This window comes from Perkinsus marinus (assembly GCF_000006405.1).
Source record: "Perkinsus marinus ATCC 50983 genomic scaffold scf_1104296964984, whole genome shotgun sequence".
NCBI classification, from domain to species: Eukaryota; Perkinsozoa; order Perkinsida; family Perkinsidae; genus Perkinsus; species Perkinsus marinus.
Genome location: NW_003204474.1, coordinates 191,714 through 203,073, shown reverse-complemented (window position 1 = coordinate 203,073; position 11,360 = coordinate 191,714). Strand labels below are relative to the sequence as shown.

Sequence of the window (11,360 nt, the reverse complement as noted above, 5' to 3'; positions counted from 1 at the left end):
TTGACAGACCGATACAGTGTGTGCTGGTGCGGACAGTGGTGGCTAAACAGCAATACGAAAACTGAGTTTCTCGTACAAGTCTTCCAGTGTGACGGTCCCTCAGTGGGAGATAAGGTAGGAGCAGAGACCCTCAACATGATCACTGTATTCATCATAAGTTAAAAACCACTTTTTAACAACTCTTGTTGGGTTGTCTAATCTCAACAGAGGGATTGGAAGCCGCATTCATAGCATGCAAGCTAGTTAGGATATCCCGACGCTTGGCATCACTTCAGTGTGCTCTATCACTTTGCAGTTCTTCAAGTGTTAACTGTTGTACGCAGTTGAATATCTGCTAGTCAAATAAACAATTTATTTCAGAACATTCTTCCATCTTACGGTTACTCTATAACACTTGCATTTTCAATACAGGATGCTTCAGACACGACAACCGCAAGCACACGAGGTTCTCGAGCGCAACCCACCGTTGGTGAGGACACATCCCCTCCCCCTGTTATATCTCGTGCAAGGTCCTTGTGGCTGATCATCATAGAAGGAGCGGAATTGGAGCGCATGTCGACCACCAAGTCAACCAAAAGCCCGTATCTACTATCACCAAGTACAACATGATTCGAGTAACTGCTTCGTTCTTACAACAGCTACTGTATGGCAAAACGGTCAGTTCATAACGAATCGTTACCAACGAGCTAGCAATAATGTTGGAAGCCTGCATTTTTATAGCGTTACTAACGATGGAATGCCCTATACATTGACTGAGTCAATATACGTTAGCGAGCAACAAATCGTTCGCTTCTTGAGGGCGGCAGTTACAATTCTCCTCAAGACAGACGATTCGCAGCTTACAAGGAAAGAGTCACACAGTCCATTCACACGGGCCTAGGCATTGACATGTCCTAAGAGGGTATTCGAAATTTCTATTATCCCATCTTTTCCTGTTTTTATTGAACATTTTTGATATTTCACTTAGAAATATCAAAATTATCGATCGACTAGATGATGCGTGTCACCACACAACGTAGAAAAAACGCTGTGTTTGACCGATTCGCGAGAAGCCTACGAATTTGGCAACTCAAACTCAACGGCCCCAATAGTAGGAATAATAGCAGTTATAATGATGATAAGAACGATGATGACGAGAAGCGTTTCACTCCGCTCACCCGATGCGTTCCGAAAATGAAGTAATCACATAGTAGCGAGGGAAAAGAATGATGCGTCTTAGTGTAAACTCACGATGATTCACGATGTTATCTCCAATCGAGGCTTGAGAGGGAATACCAAATTTGACCAACCCATCAACAAGAAACTCTTCGCTCCGCTCAGAAAGTTACAGTATGGGAACGACGACTACAAAAGAAACCAAACACGGCAGCAACAACAACAAGGAGATGAAAATCAAAAAGATATTCCCATCGTTCGAGAGTCGGTCGCTGCTGCAGCCTCATCATCATCATGACCCTCCGCCGACCCTTCATCTTCCTCTTCCTCCTCGGGGTCTTCTGGATCCAACGGTGATCGACACAACGGACATGACATCTTCCCCACCTGGAAAGCCCAATGAACTCTACACGAGAAGCATTCACTAACGAATGCTCCTAATAGAAATGAATGCCTCAGTATCAGATGATACCGATACCACAACGACTCGAGGAAGGGCGACCCCAGTGTGGACTACCTTGGCCCAGTTCACGAGACACGCCTGGTGGAAATAATGCTGGCAAGGAGTCTCACGTATGACATCCTCGCCTGTTGTCGATGAAGCTTCACTGAATCTAAGAAATGTGGCATCCGAGGATTGAACCCACGGCCGTGCGATATTAGGCAACGCCGGATACCACTATACCACACAATCTACCCACCAAACTACTCAGTTAAACATACACTGCACTCCCCTGCAACTTTCGAGGCTTCCCCGGCTGGAACAATACGTAATGTAGATATCACCTGAATGAATAACTCTAACAAAAATGGATAACTTCCTCATCAGCGAGCGAAGTCTCTCCCAACCTTGTGCGGGTTTCGCACAGCATATGATTTCCAGTGTTGAAATATATTATCGCTTTCCTCAGCTGAGCTCAGCAGTCTCCTCACTAATTATAAAAGTTCACATGCGAATACGGATAGCAGTATATAGCAACCAATAAGAATTCCTCATAATTTTCATAATATCGCCAACACATGTCCTTGACTATGTGCATATCTTCCAACTGATAATTTCTAACATAACCATCACTACGACAAAGGGAGGCTGCCCTCCTCGAACTACCTTATCGACCTTCCGTTGCCGTACTTTTGCCACTCTGATATGCCCCCGTCTAATGATCAACATGAGTATACCAAGTAGAAGAGGGGGGCCCAGTAGAGTCATCACCCATGCTACTATTAGTACGACCACGATCTGATGCAGACAAAAACGACAACTATACATAAAATATACTATTTAACATGTATTTCCTATGTATTATCATGTATTATTATTATAATAATAGGTAAGTGTAATATAAATAATAAAAATAAATAGGATACGGCAATTAAATAAACATATATATAAATCTATTGTAGTAGCGGTGTGGAATTCGGACGAGGAAAGCAGAGAGCATTCGGACACCGTGAGCGAACCTCTCAGCAAAGATGAGAGTAAAAAATAACTCTCTACTTAGACACCCCCCGGGAGGCAAGAGCTTATGGAGAAAGATACGCCCTTTATTCAACGAGTCGAGATGTCCGCACTAGGGATCGAACCAGGGACCTCCCGAATACTCACCACTGTCGACACAGCGAACAGTGTCGGGGCTGTGTCACTGCAAGTGTTAGAGGACCCCAGCCATACAGCTCCAACGATCGGCCAGACGAAACAAAACGCTGAAAAACATACACTTCATAATTACCGCGCGCCACGAAATTCACCACGCATTTCCCGGCGGCTCTACTACCAGTGAAGAGCGTGTCGTGTATTTTCACCCTGAGGGGCCTTTCCGGATCGTTAGATGGATTATAGCACAGCAATACCCGTGTTATGATAGGTTTCAAAATGGCATAAACAACACCAAAGAAATAGACGAATAAAAACCTACAAACAAAAAACGCTTCGCTCCGCTGTCACACACATCACCACTCACGTTCTTAACGGACGATCACATACTGTATCGTTCTTTTCAACGACGAATATCGCCCAGATGGTGACACCTGCACAACGCGGGAATCGATATGAAAATATAAAAAGGATATCTATATCCCTAATTGCGCACAGCGAAGATTTTCCTACTCCTCAAAAGTTGTCATCATCGACAGAATACAGTAGAGTCTCACCCGTGATGTGAAAAACACTGGTGGAAGACCTATTTCACGACGAACCGAGTTTAACGCCACTTCACGTCAAACAGGTGAAACTCTAGTGTACAGTCCTCTATGTACCACTCCTAGACTTCATAGAGTAGTCGCTGCATGCTGTAATCATTGCGTAAGATTTGTACCATATACTAGAACGAAAAAAACCACCATCCTTGACACGCGAGTAGACCATAAATTTGGTAAATATCGCTCCCTCACCTACACACACAGTCTAAGGTCCACATCAACTACTTATTATAAAGCATCGCTACCAATGTTGAATGATATTCACATGTGTTGATAACAATATGACAATTCTCAGAGAATTTCGGGGAATTTTCGTTGGCTTCTCTACACTCCTGCCCGAGTTCGTCTATAGACTCTCATCATTAGTGAGGAAATCTGTGAGCTCAGCTGCGGAAATCGAACATGTATTTCATCAATTTCGTCCACATATCACTTCCCCTATAAACCCTCAAGAAACCAATCGAGTACCGTGGATAACCTTCAGCAGCCGCATCCCAGAATCAACCACCACCACACAGTGTAGAATATACTACAATGGAGTTTCACCCGTTCTATGTGAAGTGGCGTAAAATTCAGCGAAAACCTCGCGATTCGCGATGATATGCAGTAGTCGTGAAGTATGTTTTTCACTAGTGTTTTCCATATCACTAGGGTCAAGAAACTCCAATAGACCAGCCCGGCTCACTGTAGTGAACATTACTACCAATACTCGGAAAATAGTTTTTACTAGTGTTGGAATATATGTTCGCTTTCCTCAGCTGAGCTCAGGAGTTTACATACGAATACGTGTAGAAATGTACAAGAATCAATGAGAATTTTCCAAAATTTCCTCAGAATTTCCATATTGTCATCAACACATGTGGTTGACCATGTGCATATTTTCCCACACTGATGGTATCTACTCTCAATTTCTTCTCACCCAACCGCCCCTCCATCACTACCAGCTAAGATGATCACAATGAGCGCCAGGAGACCACAGAACACCAGGAAGATACAACGAGTATAGTCGTTAATCCGATGCTGCAGGTTGCGCCGTACACTGCGTCGATTGGACCGCCTCCGATGCTCTACAAAGACGGAGAAAGAGAAAAAGAGTTTTCAACCACTCACGTGAGAATTACTCCCACAACATTGATTGGTGATGATTACGTATACTATTCAGTTGCTGTGCTCATACTAATACCATTTACAACGTTTCTGTTCAAATTTAGAGTTGACATATATGTGCTCGCTTTCCTCAGCTGAGCTCACAAATTTCCTCACCGATTCTGGAGAATTATACACCAATTCGGGTAGGAGTATACAGAAACCAACGAAAATTTCCGTAAAATTCTCAGAATTTTCATATTGTTACCAACACATGTGTATATTCTCATGCTAGACGTATTTCTGCAATAAACTCCACCGTCCAGAATGTGTCACCAAATTTCTATCGCGCCCCAGCGGTACCATCAGTCTGTGCTTGCGTGCTGTGATCAACCCCCTGTCCCGTTTCCAAGTCAACTGTGTTACCAGGGGTAGTCGTAGATGGTCCTCCTCCTTCTGAGCCGCTACAACCAATACCATCACGCTGGTTTACCACAGCTGTAGATGTTGACATGAAATGAACAACTGTGTGTTAAGATCGGGTATCTGGTGTATCGCACGCCCAAGAAACGAGGAAACGGTTGGCTGTTAATCAGTCGACACTAATCAATACTATTGAGAATCTTAACCCAAATCTCTCTAACAGTACCTCCAGACTGGCGCTCTCCCTCCCTTTTTTTTGTTGACTGGATAGAGTTGATAAACGTTTCACCTATGGCTCGTACAATCACCATGTCAAACGTGTATAATTTTGTTTCCAAAAAAAAACCCAAATCTCTGGGTTCAGTTAACCATGCCCACCAACGAAGATAAGAACAACTACTACCAACACCTCATACCACACCTTTCCCAAAAAAACCAATCCGACGCGGGGCTACAATTGATGCCGTGATAGAGCTCATAACGATCAACGCTACGCCTCCTCCCGCCAGCTTACACCGGAACGTTTCCCCACCTCCAACTCGGGTGCTTCATCATCAACTGAAAACGATGGGTGGGAAAAGTGACAGCAGTGTGAATTTAGTGAAGGCGTCTGGACATCTCCACCATCTTGCTCACTTGCATTTCCTCAGCGCTACAGTTGTTGAGCAAGAGGTCACAGCACGCAGTCTCTTCCTCAACCGTGGTTGGAAAGTCTGTGGTTCGCTGCTGATGAGCATGTTATGGCTCGCACACCTGTAAATCTACTTTCTCGCAGAAGTTCAACTTCCCCCCTCCCCCTGTAGTATTCCCTTTACAACTTCACCTAGTGATAATGAGTACAACAGAAGAGTCTTTAGCATCAACAATTGGTTTGGTCGAGAAGGAGCAGCCTAAGGACCTCTCAGTGGAAGTAATTCCGTGTTGGTAACCATAACGTTGAATTCTCATCATAGGTGTACCCGTTGGAGAGTCCTGTAACGATCGATGACGTTGCTGATGCCCTGCGGGACGGTCTTGCTAAGGTTTTCAAAAAAGTGATGCTCATAATCAGTATGGGAATTTATGCGTATGGTTAACTACATGTGTGTTAATAAGACTTAGTGGAAATTCGAACTAAACTCGAGTTCGGATGTTAACTTCCTTGCTAAGCGAGAGAACTCCTGAAGGCTCGGCTGAGGAAAGTGAACATATATGGTTTGCTTCCCGCTTGCACAATTTTCCCTCTTCTTTCGCCCAAATTTTTCTCTCTCGAAAGTATATGAATTTAGCTCCATAAAGTGGTTTTAGGAAGATTACTTCGGAAATTATCAGTTTATACAGCTTACCACATTCATATATATAATTATTATAGATAGCAATAACATAAATAATACGAGTAACTACATTTTTAATATAAAGGGGTATAAAATATGATATATATAATTATCAATATTATGAATGGATATATATGGTTACGTTAATTTGCTATATAAAAGAGGGTACTACGACATATTTAAATATATGGTATATTTTAATCTAGTCGAATTTCGATTTATTTCTCATCTTTCCCTTCAGATCGACGTTGACGTCGTGGACTGTCCTGATCTACGCCAGGCCCCCTACCTCTGCTCGAAGCCTGGTCTCGGAAGTAGGTTGTTGTCATACCATCGTAGGTTTTGAATGCCTAGAGCTTTACCCATTTTACGTGAAGTGGCGTAATACTCTGTGGAAAAAAATTTTCCCACTAGTGTTTTTCATATTACGGGTGAAACTCCGTTGATATTGGGTATCAGATTATGGTACATATATTTACACACACAATAGATTTATTCCCTATGAGACAATATAATAATAATTATTAATAATATATCGTAATTGATATACCATCTTTCCGCTACTTTTCCACTTGATCAGGCCCAGGGAAAGGCTCTGTTGTAGACTGTGGTGGATGTGCACTTCTTTACCCTAAGGTTGACATCACTAAGGAATATGATATGCGCCAAATCGCCTCTATTGTTGACAATTACACACATGCCGGTGGCGGCGATGAGGAAGGTAGGCGTTGAACTATCCAATCACTGTGTGTAAGAAGATATGCATATGGTAAACCACATGTGTTGACGACAATATGGAGATTTTGAGGAAATTCTGGGAAATTCTCTGTACTTTTTTGCTCGAATTTGTATGTAAAGTCCCCGAATTAGCAAGGAAACTCCTGAGCTCAGTTGAGGAAAGCGAACATGTATTCTCCCAACACTGTTAGAGTTGAACTACTTCACCATGGAACCTAGCCTTCTCCCAACACTGTTAGAGTTGAACTACTTCACCATGGAACCTAGCCTTCTCCCAACACTGTTAGAGTTGAACTACTTCACCATGGAACCTAGCCTTCTCCCAACACTGTTAGAGTTGAACTACTTCACCATGGAACCTAGCCTTCTCCCAACACTGTTAGAGTTGAACTACTTCACCATGGAACCTAGCCTTCTCCCAACACTGTTAGAGTTGAACTACGTCACCATGGAACCTAGCCTTCTCCCAACACTGTTAGAGTTGAACTACTTCACCATGGAACCTAGCCTTCTCCCAACACTGTTAGAGTTGAACTACTTCACCATGGAACCTAGCCTCGTTTGGTTGTCGATCTAATACATATTATTACGCAATTACTGTTATTATATTTATCATTTATTAATAAATATGGATGTATTTTATCGAAGTCGTTTATAATCAATAACAGTATTATTAGTATTTCATAGATATGTAATATAAATATGCTTCATAGCAAGCAGTAAGACTGTGTGTATCAATAGCAATCGTTTTCGTAGATCTGCATGAGGAAAATATTCACATGATGAACTTCGTGTTGGTGAAAATTGCGAGGAAATTCTTATTGGTTTCTGCGAAATCCTTTCTGAATTCCTGTGTGTGAACTTTCGTAATTAGCGAGGACCTCAGCTGAGGAAAGCAAACATATATTCCTCCAGCACTGCCATGAACGCTCTTCTACTGTGCAACTCATTTCTTCAGCGTATCCTCCCTCGAGTGCTGAGTCTACGGTAGCTGGTAGTCCCACAGAGCGATCGAACAGCCTACCTAGTCACCACACCCCACAGGCCTTCCACATTCTGGGAGCTGGCGCTTGCGCTTACTCTGTCACGGGACAGGTAATGCGGGGTTAATTACCCTATATTATAATATTTATAATAGTAATGTTCATTATACGCCCACAGAAGGGCGTATAATAAATATTACCATAAAAATATACATAAACGGATGTTATAATCACATTGTTTGCCTTGGCCGCACTGTGATTCTGAGGTTGATAGTATTTATTATTATTGATCTCAATACCAGCTTTGGCTGTGCGTCCAACAATACTTATTAGATCTTATGTATCTTATTATATTCTATATTGTACATGTTAATAATACACATTATACCGAATAGTGATGTATTATATATAACATATTTAATAATATCGATATTAATATTATATTCCTCGGGCGAAGCTGCTGTTGAGATTCCTATTTGTATGGCTCGGAATTCGCATTTGCGTTTTGATGCGTGAGTTTACTATCCATCACTTTACGGTTTTTCTATCAGAATGGAGAGCTGGCGATAAATTGTGCAGATGAGGGGGATCCTCATACAGCGTGCGGCATTGTTTGCGAGGACTCATTGCCAGAGAAGAAGAACTACCATTCTTACCTCTCAGGGGTGAGCATCGGGAACTTCGACTGAATGACCGTTTTGGGGATTTTCGAACTCTTCCACTTGATCGGTTTCGGGTAGTCCTCATAGATCTAGTGGCCTCCTAAAACGTTTCGTGAGCACATCAATATTGAGTCGTGCTAAGATTGAGTGCGCACTATTTATTTGAGAGCCCATTTTCAAGGAGCGGAGGGGTTGAGCTGCCACCAGTTAGTCCGGGGTTTGAGCCGGCCGACGCTACAGTAATCTTCTGATTACGCCTCTGCCCCTTGAATATAGGGTCTCAAATAGGTTGTGGTCTTCAGTTCATTGAAGTTTCACCCTAGTGGTATGAAAAACACTAGTGAAAGACATATTTCACGACTGTATGGCGCGAATATCGCGTTTTTCACTGAGTTTTACGCCACTTCGCGTAAAACGGGTGAAACTCCATTGTGCTTGATTTTCCAAATTCTAATTCCGATTTTTGGCAGCTACCGCTTTGAATCTCAGACCGATGAATCACGTTAAATTTCAGTTTTTCGTGAGCAATTGACAGCTTTCAATTCGTAATTTTTGATGGTATCTGTCTCTCGTTCAGCCTCTTTGCAACGTCTTCAAGTGTTCGGGTGCCCCTGGGAAGGTGTTGAGAGTTCACGCGGCTGCCCGGATGGATCCAGAGGTTGGTTCTGATATTGTGGAAACGATGAAGTCAATCTTGGAGACTGCCTTTCCTCGTGATGTTCTGGGCTTGGGGGGTGTGGTACTCGTCAAGAAGGGTAAATGGGGCGTTGAGGAAGTGCAAGATTGGTTTCCTCATCAGGGAAAGTGATGATTCATGTGATGCATGACTTTACAGTGAAGCCAATCAGGAGTCAGAAATTCATTGACTCTGAATGGCTGAGGATGAAAGAAGCTGATACGCCGTTCACGAATTACACAGTTTGTAAGCCATCCACCCGAGTTCTATCCCCGGCACAGTTATTTTTTTCCAGTCGTGACGAATCCTCCTGCGACTCTCGACCTCCGTCCTTCACATACTCATGGATTCAATGATAAGGTGGCTGGTCATTACCACTATGACACAACGCCACTCCGTGTCGAGTAATGAGAGATATGCTTGTCCTCGACGGTCGGTATTGAATTATCCTCAGTTACGAGTGTTATCTTCAACTCGCGGATAATATATACAGAGTTGATCGCGCGTCTCAAGAACCCGACTTCGACATGGATGTCGGTTCGAGAGAAAGCAATACTACTGCTAAGCCTTGGACGCCTGAGCCATGAACTGAGGAAACTCGTGATTGTCTGAGGTTTCGGGGCTCAATTTTTCCGTTTATGTAGGATCGTTATTCCTCCGCATTTGATCGTTGCACTTGGTATTTTTGGTCAAGGCTTCACTGCCGCTATTGAATGTGTCGTTGCTCTTTGATGATCGCACAGCATCATTGTCGCCATAAACTGTTTGGCACTAAGGAAGCTGGCTGTAGCATTGAGCTCGGTTCTATACAATGTAGTTTACATAACACATCTTTGTATATAATTGTATGTTTTATCGCCAATCAGGCAGGACACAGCGGATAGAAGGTATTGTCTTTCGTAGGACAACGGAGTCTCGCGTTTGTAGTGGTCACAAAATCGTTACGAGTATCACTGGTTGTGATATGTCAGTCGTGATGATGAGGGGTGCTCTGGACAGTTACTAGGTAGCCTTAAACTGAGCTTCCGAAGTTCCTCGGCGTAACGTTATACTCATTTTGATTCGAAGCATCATCTGTCTGAAACGTTATATGCCGGGATTGAACCTGCGTAGGCAATGTGATGTATTAGGTGCTTTACGGCTCCGCTAAAGTGCGTTAATATCATTGTGGCAATAGCATTGGTGGTCTATTCGGCCTAATACTACTACTACTACATATGTCTTGTATACGGATTATTGTCATGCCATTCCGTCAGTTTTTTGGACAGTAAGCGGCAGTATGTCATTCGTGTGAATCCAAATAGGATGTGTGAGGTATGGCATATCTGCCCCTTGAGCGGAATTGGTTCTGCGAATCGTCGAAAAACAGGGAAGTTGATTGTGCTAAGACGTGGTGGTATAGCTGCCCCTCCTGGGGAAATCGATTGTATTAAGGCATATCTTGAGGTAATGGCATAGCCGCCCCACCTGGGGAAATCGATTGTACCAAGACGTATCTTGGGGTAGTGGCATAGCCGCCCCACCTGGGGAAATCGATTGTACCAAGACGTATCTTGGGGTAGTGGCATAGCGGCCCCACCTGGGGAAATTGAATGTTCTAAAGCATATCTCGGAGCGGTTGCATAGTTGCTCTAGCTTTTGCTGCTGCAGATGCCGTATCGATTGCCATTCATCATCATCAGTTGGGAAATTCATTGTACTGAGGAATATCTTTGGGCGATGGCATAGCTGCCCCGGTCTATGGCGTAGAGTGGGCGGTTTGATCACACTGTGTAGATAACATGGCTTGTGATGATAGCACTCGACATGATGTCGTGTCGGTTGCCGTTCATCATCATCAGTCGGAGAGTTGATTGTACTGAAGAATATCTTTGGGCGGTGGCATAGCTGCCCCGGTCTATGGTGTAGAGTGGGCGGGTTGATCACACTGTGTAGATAACATGGCTTGTGATGATAGCACTCGACATGATGTCGTGTCGGTTGCCGTTCATCATCATCAGTCGGAGAGTTGATTGTACTGAAGAATATCTTTGGGCGGTGGCATAGCTGCCCCGGTCTATGGTGTAGAGTAGGCGGTTTGATCACACAGCGTGAATACCTTGGCTTGTGATGATAGCACTAAACA

The 11,360-nt window shown here is 43.4% G+C and overlaps 2 protein-coding genes across 2 annotated transcripts; one reads left to right on the top strand and one right to left on the bottom strand.

The window, feature by feature from the left end:
* Nucleotides 1-1,864: 1,864 nt before the first annotated feature.
* On the bottom strand, nt 1,865-4,730 carry Pmar_PMAR004879 (hypothetical protein; the record flags this gene model as incomplete). Its single annotated transcript, XM_002769750.1, has 6 exons — nt 1,865-1,941; nt 2,264-2,395; nt 2,762-2,859; nt 2,931-3,067; nt 3,117-3,183; nt 4,709-4,730. Coding segments are annotated over 6 exons (533 nt in total), but the record flags the coding sequence as incomplete, so codon positions are not given.
* A 965-nt stretch (nt 4,731-5,695) lies between these two features.
* Nucleotides 5,696-10,113, top strand: Pmar_PMAR004878 (hypothetical protein; the record flags this gene model as incomplete). Its single annotated transcript, XM_002769749.1, has 10 exons — nt 5,696-5,773; nt 5,817-5,897; nt 6,418-6,490; nt 6,757-6,897; nt 7,873-8,009; nt 8,449-8,562; nt 9,137-9,314; nt 9,359-9,481; nt 9,531-9,639; nt 9,690-10,113. The coding sequence occupies 10 exons, from the start codon at nt 5,696-5,698 to the stop codon at nt 9,820-9,822; spliced, it is 1,167 nt and encodes a 388-aa protein (XP_002769795.1). The 3' UTR covers nt 9,823-10,113.
* Between the last annotated feature and the right edge of the window lie 1,247 nt (nt 10,114-11,360).